This window comes from Diplotaxodon limnothrissa, linkage group LG8 (assembly GCF_057381915.1).
Source record: "Diplotaxodon limnothrissa isolate DT_005_m linkage group LG8, D_limnothrissa_male_GT1.1, whole genome shotgun sequence".
In the NCBI taxonomy this organism is placed as follows: Eukaryota; Metazoa; Chordata; class Actinopteri; order Cichliformes; family Cichlidae; genus Diplotaxodon; species Diplotaxodon limnothrissa.
In genome coordinates, this window is record NC_140603.1 from 4,036,438 (window position 1) to 4,062,064 (window position 25,627).

General features: G+C 42.8%; 1 protein-coding gene across 1 annotated transcript in view; it reads left to right on the top strand.

Annotated features, from left to right (window-relative positions):
- The first annotated feature begins 2,100 nt into the window (after positions 1-2,100).
- Positions 2,101-25,627, top strand: part of LOC146626140 (unconventional myosin-XVB-like) — a 107,019-nt gene continuing 83,492 nt past the window's right edge. The window contains exons 1-5 of the mRNA XM_085360336.1: positions 2,101-2,142; positions 2,239-2,334; positions 3,331-3,462; positions 20,540-20,665; positions 20,742-20,819. Of these exons, the coding sequence (XP_085216462.1) occupies positions 2,101-2,142; positions 2,239-2,334; positions 3,331-3,462; positions 20,540-20,665; positions 20,742-20,819 (474 nt within the window). The remainder of the gene's footprint in view (positions 2,143-2,238; positions 2,335-3,330; positions 3,463-20,539; positions 20,666-20,741; positions 20,820-25,627) is intronic.

Consider the following 25,627-nt stretch of genomic DNA (forward strand, 5'->3'; position numbering starts at 1 on the left):
AGTGCTGCTCATAGGGGGTCATATGATTGTTGGGTTTTTCTCTGTATCTATGAAGCGCCTTGAGGCGACTTTTGTTGTGATTTGGCGCTATATAAATAAAATTGAATTGAATTGAATTGAAGTAGACTAGCATATCAGTGCAATCAGTTACACCTGCCTATTAGTCCAACTCCATTACAGCCATTGGCTCACCGCAATTGTGACACACACAACCACTCCCAAACCAGTGCAACGTCACACAATAACATGGAGATGAATTAATACAGGGAACACTAGTCCACCATGTTACACCTTTCTGTCACTTGTATCAGCAATCTGATTTTTTTCTTCTTTAACTAGCAATAATACTTAGAGAACTAAGAATATTAGTGTTAACAAAAAGATCAAGCTGAGATCACCAAATTAATGCATTTCTCAACAACGATGCTGCATCTGATGGCCGATGACTGCATAACATTAGGACATGAAAATTTACTAGCATTGGGTATCAATTAAAATGTAAAACAATTGGATTAAATGACTAGTACGTCTGGTAACGACTAGGGACAATGGTCATGATAGGTGAACATCCCATGACCTACATGGTAAAAAAGTGATTGCTTCCTAAACATAATAACTGGTTGGGCATCCTTTAGCAGCAACAACTGCAATCAAGTTTTTATGATAACTAATGAGTCTTGAACAGCACTGTGGAGGAATTTTGGCAGACTCGTCATTGCAGAATTGTTGTAATTCAGCAACATTGGAGGGTTTTCAAACATTACCACCTATTTAAGGTCATGCCACAGAATCTTAATTGGATTCAGGTCAGGACTTTGACTAGTCTTCTTTTTTTTTTCAAAAGCCATTCAAAGGTGGACTTGCTGATGTGTTTTAGATTCTTGTCCAGCTGCAGAACCCAAGTACACTTCAACTTGAGGTCATGAACAGATGTCCGGACATGCTCCTTCGGAATGCTTTGGTAGACAGCAGAACTCATCGTTCCATTTACCACAGCAAATCTTCCAGTTTCTGAGCAGCAAAACAGCCCCAGACCATCACACTACCACCACCATATTTTACTGTTGGTCCCTGCCAATGTAATGGCACAAAAATTAAACTTTTGTCTCATCAGTCCACAGAGTATTTTCCCAAATGTCTTAGGCCATTTTTTTACCCAGTCTCTTTCTTATGGTGGAGTCATGAACACTGACTTTAAGTGAGGCAACTGAGGCCTGCAGCTCTTTGGAGTTTGTTCTGGGGTCTTTTGTGACCTCTTGGATGAGTGGTCACTGCGGTTTTGGGATAATTTTGGTTGGCCAGCCACTCCTGGGAAGACTCACCCACTGTTCAATGTTTTTGCCATTTATGGATAGTGTCTCTCACTGATTCACTGGAGTCCCACAGCTTTAGAAATGGCTTTATAACGTTTTCTAAATGGAGAGATCTCAATTACTTTGTTTCTCGTTTGTTCCTGAATTTCCTTGGATCGTGGCATGATGTCTAGGCTTTTAAGGATCTTTTGGACTACTCCAGGAGTCTGGCCTGGGTGTAGCTGGAGAAATTGAACTCAGCTTTCCAAAGAGTTAATTGATGTTATAACAGGGGGGGAAATCACTTTTTATATTTTTTAATTTTATTTATTTATTTTCGTAAGCATTCCATCTTAGTTTCAATCACCAAGGTAAAGCAAAGTGACGCATTGAGTCTATTTAGTATTTATGCAAGGGTGTTTATACATCACTAATTTAAGTTTCTGTTTATAGGATAATTTGGTCTTTCAATGTGGGCACAGATCTGGACAAAATGTTTGCAACTGAGAACAGAGATATATTTAAACTCTATCAAGATGTGGGTCTAGCTTCAAAAATTACAATATCTTTCCTATAATTTCACTCAAAAGTAGTTTTTCTTTTAATATACCATCCATGGTTGAAACCCACTTCTTTCAATTCTATAGCCTTGAATTTTTTTGTCAGTCTATCTGAGAGCAGTAAAGTGACTTTTATCTCTGTTTTCCTTTCTTTTCTCCTCTCTAGAGATGCCATTGCTAAAGCCTTGTATTCTGTTCTTTTTGACTGGTTGGTGGAGCAGATTAATGAATGGCTGAGTCCCACAGAAATGGACAGCACCGTGGGCATAGTTGACATTTATGGATTTGAGGTAAGTGTCCAGTTTGGACTTTGGTCTGGAAACGTGCAAGTAATTAAGCATATTCTTGTGCAGATAAATTCACAATGGTCCTGTGATCTTATGCAGAACCTGGGAGTGAACAGCTTTGAGCAGCTGTGTATCAACTTTGCCAATGAGCATCTGCAGCATTTTGTCAACAAGGCAGTAATCACTCAGGAACAGGTGAGTGTATTGTATACTGCCCATGAATTATCAACCATCAGAGTCACCCATTACAAGCGGGTTCTACGTATTCTGAATAAATTATTTAGAAATATCATAATAATATGCTATAACTTGATTAAATTATTGAATTACTACAAAAGAAAAAAGGAAAAAGAAAATCCCCAATCCCTGGTAGATATTTCACAAGACTTGCTGAATGCTTCAACTTAATGTAACATTTAAATTCAGTTGACCTTTTGGGAGAAAAAAAAGATTTGCCTTTAAAATTTAAGAGCTTTACCTACAACATCATAGATGGGTTGTACGATTTGCTCTTTGTCTAGCCTCTCACCTGGGACCAATTTGCCGGGGTGAGGAGTGTCCAATAGGGTTTGCTGGAAGAGTATGGGATGTCTGGCCCATTATTACAGGCTATTTGGACCCTGTACATCTGCAGAAAGAGAATAGTCTGTAATGCTGGCATTAAATAGGATTTTTTTTGGTGAGTGTTGGGCTCTGCCAGGACTGCCCTTTGTCACTGATTACATTCATAATTTTTATTGACAAAATATTTAGGCATAGCCAAGTGGTGGAGGCTCTTCATGTTGTTGGCCCAAAGAATTTCAGAAGATAATGTGGTACTGTTGGCTTCTTCAGGTGGTGACCCCCAGCTTTCTCTGACAAGGTTTGCAGCCAAAGTGTAGAGGAGGGGGAATGAGCACCTTCAAGTTCAAGAACATGGTTCTTAGCTAGAAAAGGGTTGAATGCGAACTTCAACTCTTGGAAGAGGTTGTTGCCTCAAGTGCATGGGTTTATCTCGGGGTCTTATTCACCAGTGAGAGTGGAGCAAGGGATTGGCAGCCATCCATGTAGCAGAAATTAGTTCCTGATGTTTTTTAAAAATAAAATCAGGATTTGTAACTTTTTATGTGTGAGCATGGTGAGCATCTTTTATAAATGTTTTCATGCCATTTAATTGACGTCAGTTTTTATCACTGTGTCTGTGTCCTGCAGGAGGAGTACAGTGCAGAACACATCCATTGGCATCATGTACCACTTAAGCACTTCCACTCCTGTCTGGAGCTAATCTCCTCCAAGCCACATGGCATCCTCCGGATACTGGATGACCAGACCTGCCTCCCGCAGGTACGTACACACACACACACACACACACACACACACACACACACACACACACACACACACACAGATATAGACAAGTTGTATACAAGTTATATAAGCTGTAAGGTGTAATATAAAGAATCAGGTCCAAGGAGCAAGTGATCAGTTTAATATAAGGTGCAATGTAATCAGTGGTAGTGCACACTGAGTAACAGGTAAAGACTAGAGGTTGCATTATACAATAATAAGTACGGTTTATAAATAGGTGGGAATGTTATTTATAAATACAGTGAAAATATCCAAAAAGGTTAACAGCTCAGTTAACCTTCAATCAGGGTGGAGGTTAGGCATGTTTGACAGCCTGTGGGTAAAAACGTTTATTGCGTCTGTTTGTTGACCTGATCGACCTGTAGCAATTTACCAGAGGGAAGGAGGGAAAAAAGTGAGTGTCCAGGGTGTAAGGGGTCCTTGATGATGATACCGGCTTTCCGCTGAAGTCTGCCAGTATAAAAGTCTCTGAGGAAGGTTAGTGCAGTGCCTATTGCCCACTCTGCCGCCCTCAGCTACCGCTGCAGTTTTTTCTTGTCCTCCATGGTAGAGCAGTTAAACCAGAGTGTACAGCAGTAGGTCAGAAGGCTATTGATGGTGGAGTGGTGGAAGTTAATTAGCTGTTTTTGAGGTGGACCAGGTAAGGTTGGCCGAGACCACGAGGAACTTGAAGCTTTCTACCCTTTCTACCTCTTCCTCATCGATGTAGAGGGTAGAGTGCTCCAATCGCTTGGTTCTCCTCAAGTCAATTATCATCTCCTTGGTCTTGGCTGTGTTCAGATACAGGTTATTGTTGTTGCCCAGGTGCTGAACCGCCTCTCTGCAGACTGAATCACTGTTGTTCTCGACTATCCTATGATAGTAGTGTCATCAGCAAATGTTATAATGGTGCTACTGGTGTGAATTGGAGAACAGTCATGGGTAAAAAATGAGTATAAGAGGGGACTGAAGACACACCCCTGTGGGATGCCTACGTTCAGATTGAGGGTGGAGGAGGTGTGCTCTCCCATCCTGACGTCCCGGGGTCTGTCACTCAGGAAGTCCAGTGTCCAGTTTGCAGGGTTGAACTGTGTTGAAGGAGGATCTGAAGTCCACAAACAGCATCCTCATATAACTGTTACTACTGTCCAGATGTGTGAGGGTTGTGTGAAGAACTGTTATGTCAACCTCTGTTGACCTGTTTGCCCTGTATGCAAACTGGTATGAATTGAGGTCTGCAGGAATGACAGCCTTAATGTGTGACATGATAAGTTTCTCAAAAAATTTTGGCGATTATTGGTGTTAAAGCAATTGGATGATAGTCATTCAAGCAGCTCACCGTGTTCTTCTTGGGCACTGGAACGATGGTGGCTGACTTAAAGCAGGATGGTACTACAGACTGTAGCAGTGAGAGGTTGAAGATGGTGGTGAAAACCTCTGCTAGTTGGTCTGCACATGCTTTAAGCACTCTTCCTGCTACACTGTCTGGACAAGCTGCTTTCCTCGCATTGACTCTGCACAGTGTGGTTCTGACCTGATGCTGCTCCAGCTGGATGGGGATATTGTCCCTCCTGCTACTGGTATCACTGTTTAGTTTGCTCAAAGCGAGCAAAGAACTGGTTTAGGGTGTCGGGTAAGGTGATATCCGGAGAGTTTGTTTGTGTGCGATTATCTGTGTAGCCAGTAAGTGTCTTGATCCCCTGCCACTAGTTTCTGGAGTTGTTTTCTTGAAATTATGCTGTCCTCACTAAATTTTGTTGCAGGCAAAGTAATTTCAGCTATACAGCTAGCTTAACATTCTTTATTCCCAGCACTTCATCCTCCAAGAAACAGGCCGCTTGTTGTGTTTGGCAGGATTTAATAATGAAAATAAACTCTCTCTCTCTCTCTCTTTTTTATAAAACTGTACAAAAAAAAGGAATACAAAATACACAATGAAGACATGTTCCATTACACTGGAGAATAACATTGCTCTAGTGAAAGATACATGACCACAAATGAAGCATCTGCTGAAAAAATACCTGCCTCCATATGATTTAACCCAAAATAGTTACTAATACACATTATATGTATAGGAACTTACGGATGAAGCCGATATTGTGGACTTTAACACCAGGATTGCAGAGATTGCCATCAGATTACAATTTTTTTCACTGCAGCAGCAGAAGAGCACACTACTTCCTGTAGTCCACTTCCTCTACAAAAAAAGACATCCTGCTTAGTTACCACTAGGTGGTAGTAACACTTCTAAACAACTATAATATGTCCGTTCCATGACAGAAATGTTCCTCGATATGCTGTTTGCATTTGTGCTTGGCTTTTTTCAGCCCTTTAGCAGAGATTGGCGTGCCTCTTTGTAGGCTTGTTGATCTCCTGATTTGAAGGCATTGTCACATGCTCTTAATAGAGATCACACCTCGCTGTTGAGACATGGCTTCTGTTTTGGGAACACTTTAACAGTCTTTGTTGTTGTTACACTCTCAGTACAAAAGTTGTATGAGAGTATGGCAGATGTGTGGCCCTCCAAGTCTGATCCTTCTGCACATATACCCAAAACCGTGTGGTCAAAACAGTCCTGTAGGGCTGTGGTGGCTTCCACGGTCCACACTTGTACTGTTTTTACAAATGGTCTGTGTCTGAATTAGAGGTTTACAGTGAGGAACATAAGTATTTGAACACCCTGCGATTTTGCAATTTCTCCCACTTAGAAATCATGGAGGGGTGTGAAATTCACATTGTAGGTGCATTCCCATTGTGAGAGACAGCATTTAAAAAAAATTCAAGAATTATTTGTTTGATTTTTAAAGAATTTATTTATATTGCACTGCTGCACATAAGTACTTTACAACCTGGCAATCAGCAAGAATTCTGGCTCTCAAAGACCTGTTAATATGTCTTTCAAAAGTCCACTCCTACTCCACTTATTAATCTAAATTAGTAGCCACTGTCTGAGCTCTTTTTTTTTTTTTTTTTTTTTTTTTTATCTCACAAATCCATATTTTATTTACAACAGAACATAGACATAGCGCCCTTTCAGATGTGCAAGTTGCCAATTCCATAGGCACTGATGCACTTCCATGGGGAATAAGGACTTTAACATTAATAACAGGAAGTAACCAAAAAAACCCCTGAAAACTGAGACAGGGCAATACAGTTGGCATGAGGAAATGAAGAACTTAGTGTCAGAGTCCAGCCTGAGGGTCATGACAAATAATTAAAAAGACACCACTTGGACCAAAACGTACAAAATTATTAACCAAATAAAGTAGAAAACTGTAGTACTCCATGAGGTTTGCTAATCAGTGTTCTTGGTGTATCAGTATCTGGATGGGTTATTGAATGCTAAGAATGCCTGATGTTGTATAGAATAAAATCTAAAACAATCAGGCCAAAGCTAACCGAACAAATAACACAATGAATTGTCTCCCTGAATGGAGAAGAGCTGAAACAGTCAGCTCTTAAATGCTTCAAGGAGACTGGTCAGGTGCTTTCAGTTGCACTGATTAACCCCGCCTACCAGGAACTTGCAAGACAACTCACAGGGACACATGGGGAAAAACACAGCGGGAACTGGCCAAGGGAGAGGGCTGTTACACTCAAAACACAAACGGGATCAACAAAGCCAACCGATATTAGGACCACGACATGCATACAGGTTTTGCATCTTTTTTTTTTTTCTTTTTTTTTTAATGTATTTATTTATGCAAGTTTCAAAATTTTTTTACACATTCACAAACAGCGGGACAGAAGAACACAGACAATAAAGACAATAACAACCAAAAAACAAACAAACAAAAAAACAAAACAGAGCAACAAACCACACAACAGGGTACAAGGCCAGCACTTATTAAAAACAGCAGAGAAGCAAACAAAGCAACTGGTATACATGTCAAACAACTCACAATCTAGTGAGTCCAATCCACAAGATCAAATCCAAAGATCGCTAGGAGGAGCTGATAACAATCATGCAAAAACAGTTATGGGCAACAGATCAGAATGCAAGCAGTTAAAACAACGTGGTCAGGACCCAGGGCGTGGACTGTCCTTCTTAATGTGGTCTATAAAGGGCCCCCATATCTTCCTGAACTTCTCCATGGAATCAGACGTAGAGAACCGAATTTCTTCCAGGTATAGACAGGAGACCATCTCCTCGAGCCACCTCTTGAAGCAGGGAGGGGAGGCAGATTTCCACTCCCCCAGAATCAGACGTTTGGCAATCACCATACCAAACATGAGGGCCTGTTGAACAGCAAAGGGAAGTGCCAAGCAGTCGTCGGAGCAGCCCAGGATCACCATAAGACAGTCAGGATACAGTTGCCTATCATAAACAGTGCTAAAGAAACTAAAAATACTAGTCCAAAAGGCTGTAAGCGTAGAACAGGACCAAAAAAGATGGCCAAGAGTACCGTCCACAAGTTTACATTTATCACATTTGGGGGAAACGTTAGGAAAAATCTTGTTCAATTTGGTTTTGGAATAGTGCAGTCTATGGACAACCTTAAATTGAATTAACTGAAGCCGGGCGTTAACAGAGCATAGTTTTATCCGACTTAACACTTCAGCCCATAGATCGTCAGAGATAACCAAACCAGTGTCCCTTGTCCAAGCCTCTTTAATATAGCAAGAGGGGGCTGCCGAAGAAAAAAGGTTGACAAGCCGAGAAATTAAGTGTTTTGAGGTGGGAGGTTCGTTCATCATATTGTAAAAGACATGCTGTATGGGGATGGTATCTAAATTTAAGAATGCTTGCTTGACATAATTCCTAATTTGTAAGTACCGAAAAAAATGACTTGTAGGGAGATTGTACTTTGTCTGAAGCTGAGCAAAAGAGGCAAAATGATTGTCAATATAAAGATCCTTTATAGCAATTAACCCTTTGACAGGCCATTGTTTGAAAGCAGCATCCATTGTACTAGGCGTAAAGCTAGGATTGTGGCAGATCGGGGCAAAAGTTGACACTACCGGGAGGTTCAAGATTCTCTTAATTTGATTCAATATTTTTATGGAGTTGCAAAGAATAAAGTCATCACATGCACTTTTAATAACCGATTTTGAAAATAAGATAGCTGGCAAGGATGCTCCAGTGTGGTCGATAGCAGTGCTAAGCTCCAATTCGAGCCATTTAGGGCTGGACCTGCATCCCACAGTATCACCAACTATAGACAGATTCCAGAAGACCCAGGCTCTGGCATTACAGGCCCAGTAATAATGTCTGAAAACTGGAAGGCCCAGACCACCCTCGTCCGAGGGCTTTTGCAAGTGAGACTTCGAGATGCGGGGGGGCTTGTAGGCCCAAACAAAAGGCATGATAATGGCATCCAACACTTTGAAAAAGGAAGACCTGAGAAAAATAGGAACGTTCTGGAATAGGTACATGAATTTAGGGAGCACAACCATTTTGATTATATTGATACGGCCAATCATTGAAAGTGGGAGAAGTTTCCACCTATCTATCATACACTTGAGCTCATCAGTTAGAACCGAATAATTAAGCCTGAAGAGGAGTTTTGAGTTCCTAGGGATGTTAATACCCAGGTATGAAAAATAATCCTGGGAGACCTTAAAGGGCAAACTAGACAGGAAATCAGGGCCCAGACCAGCGGCATAAGAACAGACTTCTTCCAATTTATGGTGAACCCTGATAGGTGGCCAAAGCTGTCAATCAGCTTAAGAAGTGGAGGAAGGGAGATCTTTAAATCTGAAAGAGCCAATACGATATCATCTGCATACAGACCGATGGTGTACTCTGACGTGCCACAATTTATACCAGAGATATGGGAATTGGCTCTGATGGCAATGGCCAACGGCTCAAGAGCTAAAGCAAAAAGCATTGGAGAGAGGCAACAACCCTGCCTTGTCCCACGGTGTAAGAGGAACGGGAGCGACCTCTCATGGTTGGTAAGGACCGAGGAACGAGGGCAAGCGTAAAGCAACTTAATCATATTCAAAAAATTCGACCCAAAACCAAATTTTTCAAGAGTAGCAAACAAATAAATCCATTCCACCTGGTCAAAAGCCTGCTGGGCATCGAGTGAAATCACCGCAGAATTGGGCAGTGTCGTTGAGTACATCGCATTTAAGAGACATCTAGTATTAGAAAAAGAGAATCTATTGGGGATAAAACCCGATTGGTCCGGATGAATTATAGAGCCTATATGCTTATTTAACCGGTTGGTTAGGACTTTAGCAATTATCTTTTGGTCCGAGTTGAGAAGACTTAGGGGACGATAGGAAGAAACATTAGTTTCGTCTCTGTCTTTTTTCAGGAGGAGACATATATGGGCATCGTAGAAAGATTGAGGGAATGAGCCGTTTAACACTGCGCAATTTACCATCCGAAGTAGCAGGGGAGCGATAACGTCAATATGTGTCTTATAAAGCTCTATCCCGAAACCGTCCGGACCACAAGCTTTTCCATTAGGAAAGGAGCAGATTGCATTTCTAATTTCCTCCAGCGTAAAGTCTGCATCGAGTAAGCCCCGTGCAGCCTCAGGAAGAGTCGGGATGTCTAAAGCATTAAGAAAATTGGTGATTTCAGCAACTGTGGCCATGGTACTAGATGTGTATAACTGACAATAAAAACTGCGAAATCTGTCATTTATCTGCTTGTGATCAGACAGCAACTGGCCAGTTGCAGAGAGAATTCTGTGTATTGCCCTTTCAGCTTGAATGCCCTTCAGCTGTCTGGAAAGCACCTTGTCAGCCTTTTCACCAAGCTCAAAATGCTTCTGTTTTAATCGACAAATACAATTCATGACCTGCTCCCCCAACATGTGGTTGTAGTCATATTTCAATTTGAGAATGGTATTAAGTGTGTCAGCAGCCCCGGTATCGCGATACTTCTCCTCCAACACAGCCAGCTCTGCCTCAATATTAGTACGCAGCCTGAGTTTGTCCCTCTTCTGAGAAGCTTGATAAGCAATAATATGACCTCTAATAACGACTTTAAAGGACTCCCACAAAACCGAGTCTGAAACTGCACCATTATCATTAAATTGTAAAAATTCTGCGATTTTAGTAGATAGGTAAACCGTAAAAGAGTTATTTAGATATAAAGAGGGGTTAAATTTCCAATTGTATTGGGGGGTATATAGGTTGAAGTCAATTACCGTTGAGAGAGGTGCGTGGTCCGAAACTAAAATACTGTGATAAGTGGAACTAACCACTTTCGAAATAAGCCTGGAATCAATAAGAAAATAGTTAATTCTACTGAAACTGCCATGGACAGGGGAGAAGAAAGAGTATTGCTTTTCTAACGGATGCTGGTGCCTCCAAATGTCAACCAAGTCCAAAGATTTAGTAAGAGTATTGAGTACAGAAACAGCTCTCAAGGTTGGGGCCAGGGACGCAGAGGACCTATCCAACAATGGATCGAAATAACAATTAAAATCACCACCGATAATGATATTATGGTCATTGTATTGTGAGACAAGATTGAATATTTTACTAAAGAAGTCAGGGTTGTCAAAATTAGGGGCATAGATGTTCAAGAGGACTACAGGGGTGGAGTTGACTGTACCTGTAACAAGTATGAACCTCCCACCTGGATCACATATCTGAGTTTTGAATATAAAAGGAATAGTTCTGCGAACAAGAATGGCAACCCCTCTCGCCCTGGAAGAAAAGGCGGACTGGTACACCTGTGACACCCATACCGATCTTAATCGCCTCTGCTCTGAAGGTTGGATATGGGTCTCCTGTAAAAAAATTATATCAGAAGACAGAGATTTTAAATGCGAAAATACTACCACGTTTAAGAGCTTTGCCCATACCCCGACAATTCCAGGTCGTAAAAGTGGCTCATCCCCAGCTTAAGTGAGTGGATGGTGTACGACGATGTGGAAGGACAAAATGAAGGCTTTGAGGTTTGACAAATAAAGAGCTGGCACTTACATCAAAAAACAAAAACGACACATATTTAGAAACATGTAGACCCCCCCCTCCCACCCCCACCCACCCCACAAACCGCAGAAAAAAAGATAGCGGAACACCCCCAATATCCAACAGGGAGGCAGCCGGGAACCAGGGCCAGCCTGACTGAACGCTAATACTCAAAAAAAAAAACCATGGAGCCCCGTGCGCCCCACATATAATCTATTTAACAAACCTGAAAAACAAAATTGTGCACCAAGTACGAAAGATCCAACTCAAATATCTAGATGGACATAAAACTTTAACCGTTGCAACAAAACTGCAAATATGCAGAAATGAGACAGAGCATACAGAAACGTGCATATTCCCAATATCACAACGTAACACAAATACTGTAGAAGCAAAACCCAATAGGCAAAATAGGCACTGTACACCGTTTCAGTGCGGGAAAGACATGTACTCTACAGTATGTAAATCACAGTATGCAAACCAAAAAAACCTTGATATTGTGCATTGATCAGCTGAGGACAAAGATGTTGGATCAAAACATTCAACATAGCTGGGTAGAGAACATTACTGCAGAAAATGCGCAAATATGTAAACATGTCGTGAAATTAGTAAGTCACTTGTGAATTATTATTCATTTGCAGAGCCAATGGAGTCAGCAAACCGTGCAGCTTCCTCCAGCGACATAAAAGTCTTCGATGTGTTGTTATATTCGACATGGAGCTTTGCGGGAAAGCGAAGAGAGCACTTAGCACCGGCGTCGATCAGCCGCTTCCTCACACCACCAAAGGCCTGCCGCTGCGCCGAGACCTCCGCAGTGTAATCAGGAAAAATGGAAACTCTGTCTCCGCGGTACAGCAAAGGAGACCTTTGCCTGCTGAGTCGTAGTATGTCAAACACATCACGGTTGTTGTGGACTTTAGCGATGATGACACGTGGCCGTTCATTGGGCTGTGGCTTCGGTCTCAGGCTACGGTGGGCTCGGTCTATTTTTATCGGCCTGCTGAAGTTCTCACGACCCAAAAGCTCTGGAAGTAGGTTAGCAACGAAGTCGGTAGGGCTGCCTTTCTCATCCCCTTCCTTAACTCCAGCAATCCTCACGTTGAGTCGGCGAGAGCGCCCCTCCAGATCGTTGATCTTAGCTTTGAGGAGAGTGTTAACCACCTGTAGCTCTTTGCACGATGCTTCCAGCGCTGCTAATCGGCTATCGTTAGCGGACATAGCTTCATCAAGGTCTTCAAACCGGCGCTCAGACTCATGATATTTCTTCTGGAGAGAAGTTAGCGTTGCATCAATTGCATCGAGACGGCCCTCAACAGACTTCTTCAACCCGTCCACGAGCGAGGTTATTTTGGAAAGCTCAGCTCCATGGTTAGCGATAGCCGCTAATATGGCATCATTACCTGCCGCCGACTGGCTCGCCTTGGACGTATCCCTCTGGCTCTCATCTTTCTTCGGCATGATGACAAAAGATCGGCTCCGACAGTCCGCGAAACAGATTTTAAAACTACCCAGCTAGAAATAAACTTAAAGTGCAACTTTATGAGTGAGAAGGCACGGAGAGCACAGAAAACACGTCTACTCCATAGCTGCACACGAGCGCCCCCCACTGTCTGAGCTCTTTAAAGACACCTGTCCACCCAACAGTCAGTCAGACTCCAACTACTACGATGGGCAAGACCAAAGAGCTGTCAAAAGACATCAGAGACAAAATTGTGGACCTCCACAAGGCTGCAAAGGGCTACGTGGCAATTGCCAAGCAGCTTGGTGAAAATATATCAACTGTTGGTGCAATTGTTAGAAAATGGAAGAGGCTAAAGACGACTGTCAGTCTCCCTCGGACTGGGGCTCCATGGAAGATCTCACCTTTTGGGGTATCACTGATGATTAGAAAGGTGAGGAATCTGCCCAGAACTGCACTGGAGGAGCTGGTCAATGACATGAAGAGAACTGGGACCACGGTGTCAAAGGTCAGTGTCGGTAGAACACTACGCTGTCATGGGAGTGTCCAAATTCATGGGCTGCATCGTCCTGAGGCCGCATTTGTAGGCCGATTACGTCACAGCAACGTGACGAAGGCTGTCCAAATTCGTAGGCTCCTCCGAATGCAGCCGACAAATGTCTCCTCCTTTTCCCCGAATTTGAAGGATGGGTTGGGTGTGTCCTTCGTGGTCCACCATATCCCAGAATTCATAGCGCGGCCCAGCCAATTCCAGTCTTCAACAATGGCGGCTGCTACTAAGTTTTTAATATTACTCTTATTACTCTTTCTGGGTCACAAAATAAAGTTTTAACATATTTTCAGGTGAGAATGTAGCTACGTAAACTTCAAATATCTGCTCGGTTCACCAAGATATCACACATTTGCAAAAGTGTTCCGACATTTTCGGAGACGTCTGCTACCCACCAGCTCGATAGCTAGCCAGGAGCTTGAGGGTCACTGGAGCCGCCGAGAATGGCTCGACGAAACTCCCGGCACATCATTTTCAGCTCTTTGCAGTCTTTCGCTACTCAAGTTAAACATAATATATAAGTCACGTAGATAACCTAAAAATGTTATTGTTGGGCTTTTTTCAGTATTTTATTTGTTTGTGAGTAAATCGGTTTGGCTGACATTAAAGTTATTAGATTAGATTAGATGAAATAAAACTTTATTAATCCCCCGGGTGGTTTTGACACAGCTGAAGTCATGCTTTGCATGGAAGGTTCCCCTCTCAAGTCATCACATGTCCAGGGCCCTTCTGGGAGAAAGTCATGTGGTCAGATGAGACCAAAATAGAACTTTTTGGTCTCAACTTCACTCGCTGTGTTTGGAGGAAAAAGAAGGATGACATCATCCTTTGGGGGTGCTTTTCAGTGAAGGGGACAGGGTGACTGCACTGTATTAAGGAGAGGATGAATGGGGCCATGTATTGTGAGATTTTGAGCCACAACCTCCTTCTGTCAGTCAGAGCATTGAAGATGGGTCGTGCTGGGTCTTCCAACTGACAATGACCCAAAGCACACAGCCAGGATAACCAAGGAGTGGTTATCCTGTAAGAAGGATATCAAGGTTCTGCAGTGGCCTAGCCACTAGTCTCCAGGCCTAAATCCAATCCAGAACTGATCCGGTATTAAACAGGACTACAACAGTTCAAAATCACGACTATTATTGCTCCTCCCCTTGAGTGTGGACGCTTCATCTCTTTGCTCTTGAATGCTTTGCTTCTTATATTGATTTTTATTGATTTTTATGCTGATTTTTTCCCTTTTTTCCATGTGAGCTTACCTGCGATAACTTCTGGACACTTGTAGATCATTAGGACTAGAGTGTTCTTAACAGAAACAGCAACATTTTATGGTTACCTTGTCCTCAGCGCTCCGTGTGTCTGTGGCCTAGACACAGCTGAAGCCTGATTACAGCGTCTGGGCACCGAGCAGCCTCAATAGCCTGGAAAGGTGCTAACCGCTAGGCTAACTAGCAACAAGATGCCTTCCCTCTCCACAGATGACTACCACAGCCTCCTGCAGAAGATTGCAGTACTGGAGACAAAAATTCATCGTTTAGAAGTAAACGTGGAGGTAAATGGACTGTGTGGAAATGAAACAACCTTGCCTTTGATTCAAAACAATGGCGATGAGCAAGCTAGTACACAGCTAAGGAGCACAGATAACATGACCAAGAAAGTAGACTCTGTGCATTATTATAAATCCTCAAGTGATAATCCCCCCTTAGACTGTCTTGGTGCAAAACCAAGACATAAATCATGTCTCCTGGAAGGGGGAGGACGTATCACAGGCAGGGCACAGCGAGCTGAAATCTCTGAAACCGACTGGCCTTCACTTCCTACGAGACAGAGAAGCTCTTCTACCCCTGTATACGGGAGGAAACAGGACTGGACAACCGTGAATAGGAAGGTTAACAACAAACCTCCAAAACAACTGAATGTGAAACTGCAGAACAGATTTGCTCCACTATCAAAGGACCCTGGATCTATATCGGACAACCATCCATCTAAAAGCAGCGAAATAAGGTCTGAAAATCTGTTGAAAAGTGAAAGGCCACAGAGAAAGCTAAAGGCTAGGCCTGAAACTCTGATTGTGGGTGACTCTGCCGTAAAGGATGTACAAAGGATGTGCGGTAAGAACACTAAAGTCCTCTGCTTTCCTAACGATATGGTCAACAACCTGAAGGAGAGAATTCTTCAAATTGCAGATGAATATCCAACTGTGACAAACATTGTTCTGCATACAGGGTCAAACGATGTGTCCAAACAACAGTCGGAGGTTCTGAAACGGGACTTTACTGGATTATTAAATACTGTAAACTCTCTGAATGCAGCTGTATTCATCAGTGGACCTGTACCGCCGGTCAGAGGAGGAGACGAGAGATTCAGCAGGTTGTTTACACTGAATAAATGGCTTATATCAGCATGTGCTGACCACTCAGTGCATTTTATCGACAACTTTAATATTTTTTGGGAACGCAGGCATCTGTTCAAAGCAAATGGATTTAATTTTAACAAGTCAGGGGTGAAACTGTTCACCTCCAACTTGTTTTATTCCATACGTCATCCATCCGTGCTTGGTGCCAAGGCTGAGATAAACGAGGAGTTATCTCATAAAGAGGAACAAACAGTACTCCAAGAACAGACAAAGCCCAGCAGAAACCTTGAGGAGGAGCTCCATTTGCCCCCACCCGGGAAGAGCCTCAGAAAGGAGAGACATCCATGGCATCTGAGGAAGAGCCTCAGAAAGGAGAGACATCTAAGGCAAGAAGAGGGGTCCCTATTTGCCTCCAACTCTCTCAACAACACCAACGACCAGGACAAGGGACCACGACCTTCCCCAGTCCCCCAAACCCCTGACAGGCCATCACCCTCCTCCCCCTCCCTTTCTCCCTCCTCCCCACACCTGAAATTCACTGAGGAGATGATGGAGCGGGTCAATGCTGGGCTCAGATCTACCCCCCGTCCCAATCCCTTTTTGTCCCCCATAAACCCCCCACCAGAGCGGCCAAAGGTTTGCCATCGAGCCCCACCCTCAACAGAGCAATCGAAGTCACATTGCCCAGCCTCGCCCCCCTTAGTTCCTCTTCATGCCCTGTCTCCGCAGTCTGATGCGTGATGTGTGAAGGGTCCGGGCTGTGAGGATTATGGCAGTGATGACTTTTCCCAGGAGAAGCTGGGACCCTGTTTACTAGAAGGTTTTAAAATTTCTGTACTTTTAGGTGACAGGAGACATGTGGCCTGGTCAAAACACAGAGAGCTGCACTCTAAAAGATCTTTAAACATAGTAAACATACCTTGTGTGCCACAGACTGCTCCCAAACACGAGGGGACAAGTAATACCTCTAAAACACTTAAGTTGGCTTTATTAAACATTAGATCTCTAGCTGGGAAAACATTTTTAATTAATGATTTAATCACTGAGCACAGCCTTGATTTTATGTTTTTAACTGAAACTTGGTTGGACCAAAGTAACAGTGGAGCTGTTCTCATCGAGACGACCCCTCCTAACTACAGTTTTATCAGTGAGGTCAGGGCGAGCAGGAGAGGAGGAGGGGTTGCTGTCTTATTTAATGAATCATTTCAATGTAAGCAGCTATCTCCTGGAAGTTTTCAGTCTTTTGAATATGTGGCTTTACAGCTGAAGGCCCCATCCAAAGTTGTGTTTCTTAATGTTTACAGGCCTCCCAAATACTGCACAGACTTTTTTAATGACCTCAGTGAACTGCTGTCTGTGATCTGTGTTGATTTTGACTGTGTAATTATTGCTGGGGATTTTAACATTCATGTGGACAACCCTCAGGACAAAGGGACTAAAGACCTGAGTAACACTCTGGGCAACTTTGGGCTGACTCAGCATGTAACAGAGGCCACACATAATAGAGGACACACTCTTGACCTACTGATCTCCAAAGGCCTGAGCATTTCAAAGGTTACTGTGTCTGATGTGGGCCTGTCTGATCATTACTGTGTTTTCTTTGAAAGTAAAATCTCAGCCCACACAAATATATCAACAACAGTGATCACAAAACGGTGTATAACTGAACACAGTAGTGCAATTTTTAACCAGGTCTTCCCATTAACACCTGACCTGCCCAGAGGGTCAGTCAATGAGCTCGTCAATAGCTTCAATGCTAACATGTTAAATGTAATGGACACTATTGCTCCCATTAAGGTGAAGGTTATCTCTGGAAGGAAAAAGTCTCCATGGAGAAACTCCACACTGGTGAAAAATGAAAAAAGAGAGTGTAGGAAAGCTGAGCGCAGATGGAGAAAAACAAACCTCCAGGTTCATTATGACATTTATAAAGAGAAACTTCACAATTATAATTTACAACTGAGGAATGCAAGGAGGTCATACTTCTCTGACATCATCACTAAAAACAGCCATAATGCTCGGGTCTTATTTTCTACAGTTGACAGGCTAACAAACCCTCCTGTGTCAGTGGCAGCTGAACTTCATTCGACCATGGCCTGCAATGACTTTGCCAAATTCTTCACTGAAAAAATCCAAAAAATTAGACAAGCAATTGGTACATCAACAGCAGATCCAGGATATGTACTGTGTCCACCAAAAAACTGTTTAAACACCATGAAACAGTTTCAACCTATTAACAGCAAAGACCTGGAGGACATCTTAGGTCAACTGAACTCCTCCTCCTGCTGTTTAGATGTCCTGCCAACAAGTTTTTTCAAAAAGGTCTCAAAGACTTTAGAGTCAGACCTGTTACAGATCGTCAACTTTTCTTTATTATCAGGTGTGTTTCCAGAATCACTAAAAACTGCTGTAATCAAACCTATACTGAAAAAGGACAATCTTGACAAGACACAAATGAACAACTACAGGCCGATCTCAAATCTCCCGTTTTTAAGTAAGATCATTGAAAAAGCAGTTTCTCAACAGCTCAGTTACTTCTTAAAACAGAATAATTGCTACGATGCCTTCCAGTCAGGTTTTAGACAGAACCACAGCACTGAAACCGCTCTGACCAAAGTGTTTAATGACATATGTCTGAATACAGACAGTGGAAAAATGTCAGTCCTAGTTTTACTGGATCTCAGTGCAGCATTTGATACAGTTGACCACAACATATTACTCAAACGACTGGAGAACTGGACAGGTCTTTCAGGAACTGTACTAAACTGGTTCAAAACATACGTAGAAAACAGGAAATACTTTGTATCAATAGGTAACTTCACATCTGAGCAGACAAGTATCACATGTGGAGTTCCCCAAGGTTCCATCTTGGGACCCCTTCTGTTTAACATCTACATGCTCCCACTGGCACAGATTATAAACAACAACAAAATAAACTATCACAGCTATGCAGATGACACACAAATATATATCACAATGTCACCAGGAGACCGAGGCCCTGTACAGGCTCTTGGTAAATGCATTGAGGAAATCAATGACTGGTTGTGCCACAATTTTCTCCAGCTAAACAAAAACAAAACTGAGGTAATAGTCTTTGGCGCCAAAGAAAAACGATTACAGGTCACCAGAGAACTTCAATCTATACATCTAAAAACCACAAACCAGGCGAGAAATTTGGGTGTAGTGATGGATGCAGACTTAAACTTAGAAAAACACATTAAGACAATAACAAAGTCAGCTTACTATCACCTCAAGAATATATCAAGGATAAAAGATCTGATGTCTCAACAGGACCTGGAAAAACTAGTCCATGCATTCATCTTTAGTAGGCTTGATTACTGTAACAGCATCTTTACAGGTCTACCTAAAACATCAGTCAGACAACTACAGCTCATTCAGAACTCTGCTGCTCGAGTCCTCACTAAGACCAAAAAAGTGGACCACATCAGTCCAGCTCTGAGGTCCTTACACTGGCTGCCTGTCCGTCAGAGGATAGACTTTAAAGTTCTGATGCTGGCCTATAAAGCTCTGAATGGTTTAGGACCAAAATACATCAATGACCTCCTGACCCAGTATGAACCATCCAGATCCCTCAGATCATCTGGATCCGGTCTTTTATCAGTTCCCAGAGTCAGAACCAGACACGGAGAAGCTGCATTCAGCTTTTATGCTCCTTATATCTGGAACAAACTCCCAGAAAGCCTCAGATCAGCTGAAACACTCAGTTTATTTAAATCCAGGTTGAAGACTCACCTGTTCTCAGCTGCATTTGAATAAAGCACCAAATCCACACTTTAAGCTTAAATTTCAAAACTTACATTTAACTACTGATTTTATCTACTGTTCTGATTTTATCTGTTTTGATTTTATATACTGTTGTTTGTTTGTTTGTTTGTTTGTTTGTTTGTTAATTAGTTAGTTAGTTTATTTGCTTGTTTTAATCAATTTTAAATCATGCTTTTTATTTGTTCTTGTTTCTAATGTCTCTGTAAAGCACTTTGAATCACCTTGTTGTTGAATTGTGCTATACAAATAAACTTGCCTTGCCTTGCCTTGCCTTACTTAGGACTTAACCAAAACAGAACCAGTCACATCCCACTCACATCTAGTGAGGTATGTAAGTCTGGTGGACACATTGCAATTCATGGTGAAAGAGGAAGAAGGAGCTTGTTACTCTTAAAAACATCCCACTGTAAATAAAGCCAGGTATGAAATACAATTACTTCTCACAGCGTGGCATAGTAAGCAACTTAAATATAACACATAAAATTCCGAGAAAAATAATAATGAAGCATTTAATTATATAATAAACTCAATTATGCAAAAATTATATAATAATATTGCAAACTGTAATATGGAACATAAATTAATATTCTAATCCATTCAAATTAAATGTGACAACAACAACAAGTTACAAGTGCAACAGGCTACAAGGCTACAAGATACATGACATATAGCACATACAGTGCAATCTTCATAACTGTTTTGTCCGGTGCTAGCTTGCACAGTGTGTGCAAGCAAGAGGTGCACGCTAATACAATCAACACTGCTGTAAAGGGGCCTCTGCAGAGATTCCACAGAATTGCCTGGAATAACCAGTGAATTGTGGGATAGTTTTTTGCAACCAGAGCAGTTGCCCTGGTGACTGTTAAAAAGAATCCAGGTAAAAAGGCATTCACATTAGCTTCATGTTTCAAGGTGCTCCTATCTTTTGTACACAATCTCTAGTGCTTTTTCCTTTTTCTCTACATCTCTGTGTTGTTGTTGTTTTAACTTTAAAGTAAAGCATAATTGTTCTTCTGGGATGGTTGTGGGGGTATGTCCCTGACAGGCCACTGACCACACATTCCTCCAGAAGTGCCACTACCATCATGGAAACAGCCCCTACTATGCCAAGCCCAGGAACCCTTTGCCAGTCTTCACTATTTACCACTATGCTGGACCTGTCACTTATCAGGTATTGACCACCCTGTTATATACAGTGTGCGTATTAATGTTTAATTTAAAAAAATAATGTAACCATCTTTTTCCAGGTTCATCATTTCCTGAATAAGAACCACGACCAGTTTAGGACAGAAGTGGTGGAGCTATTTGCCAGGAGTCGCAGTAAGGTAAACCACGTGACATTGGAGTCAAACAGGGTGTATATACTACCCAAGTATGGCTACTCTCTACTTGTAGAGAAATCACACAGCAGCTAAGAGTAAGTTGAATATAAATGAAAAAAAAAGTTTTAACAAAAAGAAGAAAATTCTGGCTCATAGTTAATTTTTGCATAATGATCGACATAGGCTGCTTATAGTCATGCTCATTCCTTTTTAAGGTACCCTGGAGACACTGTCGTTTGTGTACTGTTCCATGTTTCCTGATTTTTCCATTGTGTGTGTGTCTGTCTGCCTTCACACGCATGTGAACTTTAGTAAAATGCCATTATTCTGAATTATAGTTATTATACTGTTTTTTGGGAAATTACGTATTTCTCACAAATAACTCTAATCTGCTACAACACTTATACTGACTTATTGGAGTTGTTGTGTTACCCCCTCCTGTCAATGAGGAGGCATAACACAAGTGGGGGCTCATCCAGGATCTCTTTTCCAGAGCTGTGGACAACTCGTTTGTTTGATACAATGTTGTATAGTGCCTTGTATTTAAGTATTGGTTTTGATTTACAAGATTTCATTCATGCTCCAAGTTATGAGAAAGTGGAGTTGTGTCGTAAGGATGACTTGTTGAGCATTGAAGCCCACTTTCATATTCCGGTGAAGAAAAAAATTATGAGTACTATCTTAGAAAAATTAGTTGAGTTAAATATCCTGACTGATCCTGATGTTTGTGATGATGATGCTCCTTCTGTTGAGCTAGGTGTCTCACATTTAAAGGAGGAAGCGAATTCTTCAATTCAATTCAATTCAATTTTATTTATATAGCGCCAAATCACAACAACAGTCGCCTCAAGGCGCTTTACAGGGAGTGCAGAATTATTAGGCAAATGAGTATTTTGTCCACATCATCCTCTTCATGCATGTTGTCTTACTCCAAGCTGTATAGGCTCGAAAGCCTACTACCAATTAAGCATATTAGGTGATGTGCATCTCTGTAATGAGAAGGGGTGTGGTCTAATGACATCAACACCCTATATCAGGTGTGCATAATTATTAGGCAACGTCCTTTCCTTTGGCAAAATGGGTCAAAAGAAGGACTTGACAGGCTCAGAAAAGTCAAAAATAGTGAGATATCTTGCAGAGGGATGCAGCAGTCTCAAAATTGCAAAGCTTCTGAAGCGTGATTGTGGTGTTTCGACAGAAGAACGGAGACGGCTTGGTTTGTAATGGAACGTATATATTCAGCAGTAGTTCGCCATTTTACATCTCACCATACACTTCACTTCTTCTCTCCTTCCATCATCCTTAGTCACAGAGCCCCCTACTGGTAACTGAGTATATGTTCATATTCAGTCCCCCTTGTAAGCAACCCTTCACCATCTTAGCAGTGTATGTAAACACAACATCTCTCCTCATTCTCACAGAATTCTACTACCTCAGTATTACTTACTTAGCATGGCAACATTACTATTTGCACAGAACATTATCAGTAGTAAACTTTGCAACCAGACAGCATTTTCAATACCTATTTCACTTATAACATTACTGGGTGTTTGAACTATACCCGTGATCTTAACATACAATCTTGTTATGGTGCCTAAATCGTCCTTTATAATGAATACTTGTACCGTTAAGGTTACTGTAGTAACTTAACAACCTTAAGTCACAAAACTCACAAATAAATCACAGTAAATCAATCCTCTATTATACTTGGACCTCAGAACTAGCAGTATGGAACTTAACATTAGCACCCAACAGCTCAAGCGTGTTTTTTCACTTTTTTTTCTTTTCATTTTTTTTTTTTTAAACTCATTTCATAACATAATCCTTGGTCCAAGCTGGTAACTGTCTCGGTCTGTTAGGAACAGAAGGTCTTTTAGGAGTTTCTCTTGTGTTATTTTCAACCTCGTCACCAGCCTGCAACGGCTCAGCATTCTCTGCGTGGCAGAGTGAGAGACGGGCTGCATTCCATCTCTTTCCATCACTCAAGATGAAGGTGCTCAGTCCAGTCTGTTGCTGCACTGACAGTGGATCAGTGAACTGTCTCTCTCCCTTCCCCACTCGGAAAGGTTTACGTATCCGCACCCTGTCACCGACCACAAGCTGGGGAGGTTTTGCCCCCCTCTTTGCATCAGTGTAGCGTTTACTCTTACGTTGCTGGTGAGAGACTCTGGCCCTGCATTGGTCATACTGTCCTGTGTCTTTGGGAAACGGCAGGACATTTAGCTTTGTTCTCATGGGTCTCCCTCTGAGAAGCTGGAACGGAGCTGCTCCAGTCGTTGCATGAGCTGTAGCACGGTAATTCTGTAGCATCTCTGTCACGGCGGGCTTCCACAGCTTCTGGGACACCTGTGCAGCCTGAACACAGTCCTTCAGCACTCTGTTGAATCTTTCAACACACCCGTTCGCTTGAGGGTGATACACACTTGTTCTGATGTGCTTGATGCCCCTTTCCTTCAGGAAATCAGCAAAGGCAGATGAAGTGAATTGTGGTCCATTATCTGTGGTAAGCTCACAAGGGTTTCCCTCCCGTGCAAAAACTGAAGACAAGAACCTAATCACAGTGTCTGTAGTAGCTGATGAAGTAAAGGCTACTTCTGGCCATTTGCTGAAGTAATCGACCAGTGTGATGGCAAACCTGCAGTCCTGCGACCCGCGGTCAAAAGGTCCAACAATGTCAACGGCCACATGCTGAAAGGGACCATCTGGAAACTGAACCGGCTGTAAGGGAGTAGGAGCAGTTTTGGCCGTTTTGTCACACAATTGACAGACTGAGCACGATGACAGAATCGCATGGACTTGAGTATCCATGCATGGCCACCAGTAAAGCTCTCTGAGCTGCTGCTTTGTGCGAACTATGCCCTGGTGACCTTCGTGTGCGAGGCATATCACCTTTTCCCGCAGGGACCTTGGGACCACCAGACGTGTCCCCCGGAAAACCAACGGTGATTCCACAGCAAGTTCATGTCGCACCAGGAAATACGGCTGTATCTCAGGTGGGAGAGACCTTTTCACCTTAGGCCAACCTGAGCGGATAACCTGTTGCAGCAGAGAAAGGTCAGGGCAGTCCTCACATTCAGCTTTAAAATCCGTCAACGGTGTCGCTGTCAAGAGAGGAGAAACTTCAGCTATCTCCAAGAGAAGGTCTTTTTCAGCATCAATGTCAGTGCTGGAGTACATCAGGGGAACCCGTGAGAGGCAGTCTGCGATGACATTCTGAACACCAGGACGGTACTGCACATCATACTGAAAACACATCAGCCTTGCAGACCATCGTGCGATTCTCATGCCCGCTCTGTTCATACCTTTGGTGCTGAGAAGGGTAGTAAGAGCTTGGTGGTCAGTACGAAGTGTGAATCTGCGGCCCCATACATATGTACGCCATCTTTCCACCGCCCAGACACAGGCTAACGCCTCCTTTTCTGTGGTGGAGTACTTTCTTTCAGCAGGAGACAGTGTTCGGGAGGCGAACGCCACAACCCGCTCCACTTGATCTGGGTGTAACTGTGTCAACACAGCGTCTAGCCCATAGTCTGATGCGTCTGTGGTGATAAAAGCAGGTAAGTCAGGGTCATAGACGGCAAGTGCGGGACTTTCCAGAAGGAGTTTTTTCAGGTCACTGAAGCTCTCACGCGCTGCCTCGTTCCACTGGAGTTCAACTTTGATGTCTGTTTTCAGCAACTGTCGCAGTGGTTCCACCAGTGTAGCATAATCTGGAATAAATTTACTGAACCAGGATGACAAACCCAGGAACGAGCGCAATGCAGCCATATCCTTTGGAGCAGGAGCCTCGGCAATAGCAGTAAGGTGATGTTGGCTTGGACGTAGGCCTTCCTTTGAGATTACATGGCCCAGAAATGTGATGTGTGACTGGCAGAAGGAACTTTTCCCAGCATTAATCTGCAGGCCGACATCTCTGAGACGTTGGAGAACAGCTTGCAGGCGTGTATCATGCACCTCCTTTGATGTTCCGTAGACGATGATGTCATCCAAGTAGTTGCGAACACCAGGCAGATCTTTCAGGACCGTTTGCATCATTTTCTGGAACACCGAAGGTGCTGATGCTAGGCCAAATGGGACACGTGTGAACTGGAACAGTCCCTCATGAGTGATGAAAGCAGTCAGCTTGCGGCTCTCCGGATGCAAAGGTAATTGGTGGTATGCTGAGCTGAGGTCAATCTGGCTGTAGTGAGTGGCACCTGCCAAGTCAGAAAACAGATCCTCCATATGAGGAAGAGGATGGCAGTCAGCAATAATGCTCTTATTGGGTTCACGAAGGTCAACACACAGTCTCAACTCCTTTTTTCGCTTTCTGGCCACGACCAAAGGACTCACCCACTCAGCTGCATCGATCCTTTCAATTATGCCAGCTTTGAGTAAGCGAGAGAGTTCTGCTGACACCTCTGTACGTACACTTAATGGCAGGCGTCTCAGCTTTTGGCGTACAGGCCGCACATTGTTGTTTACCTGTACTTTATGGATGAACCCTTTAACACATCCAAGTTGAGCTGGTGGAATAGGATCAACATTGTACACAGCAGACTTCTGGTTAGACGAATCCGGCTCATCTGCAGTTTCATCCTGAATACGGTCCACTTTGCCTCCGACGATGCAGACGTTCAGTGCTCTAATGAGGTCGAGGCCTAATAGCGGGGAACCAGCTTTGACAATGTAGAAGGAAGCAGGAACTTTTTCATTCTGTGCATGCAGTGCAACTGATGCAGGCAGACAACCCATCACAGCCAACTCATCTTTAGCATAAGTAACTAGTTTGACTTTAGGTCGCACCAGTGAACAGTCTGCAAAATACTGTC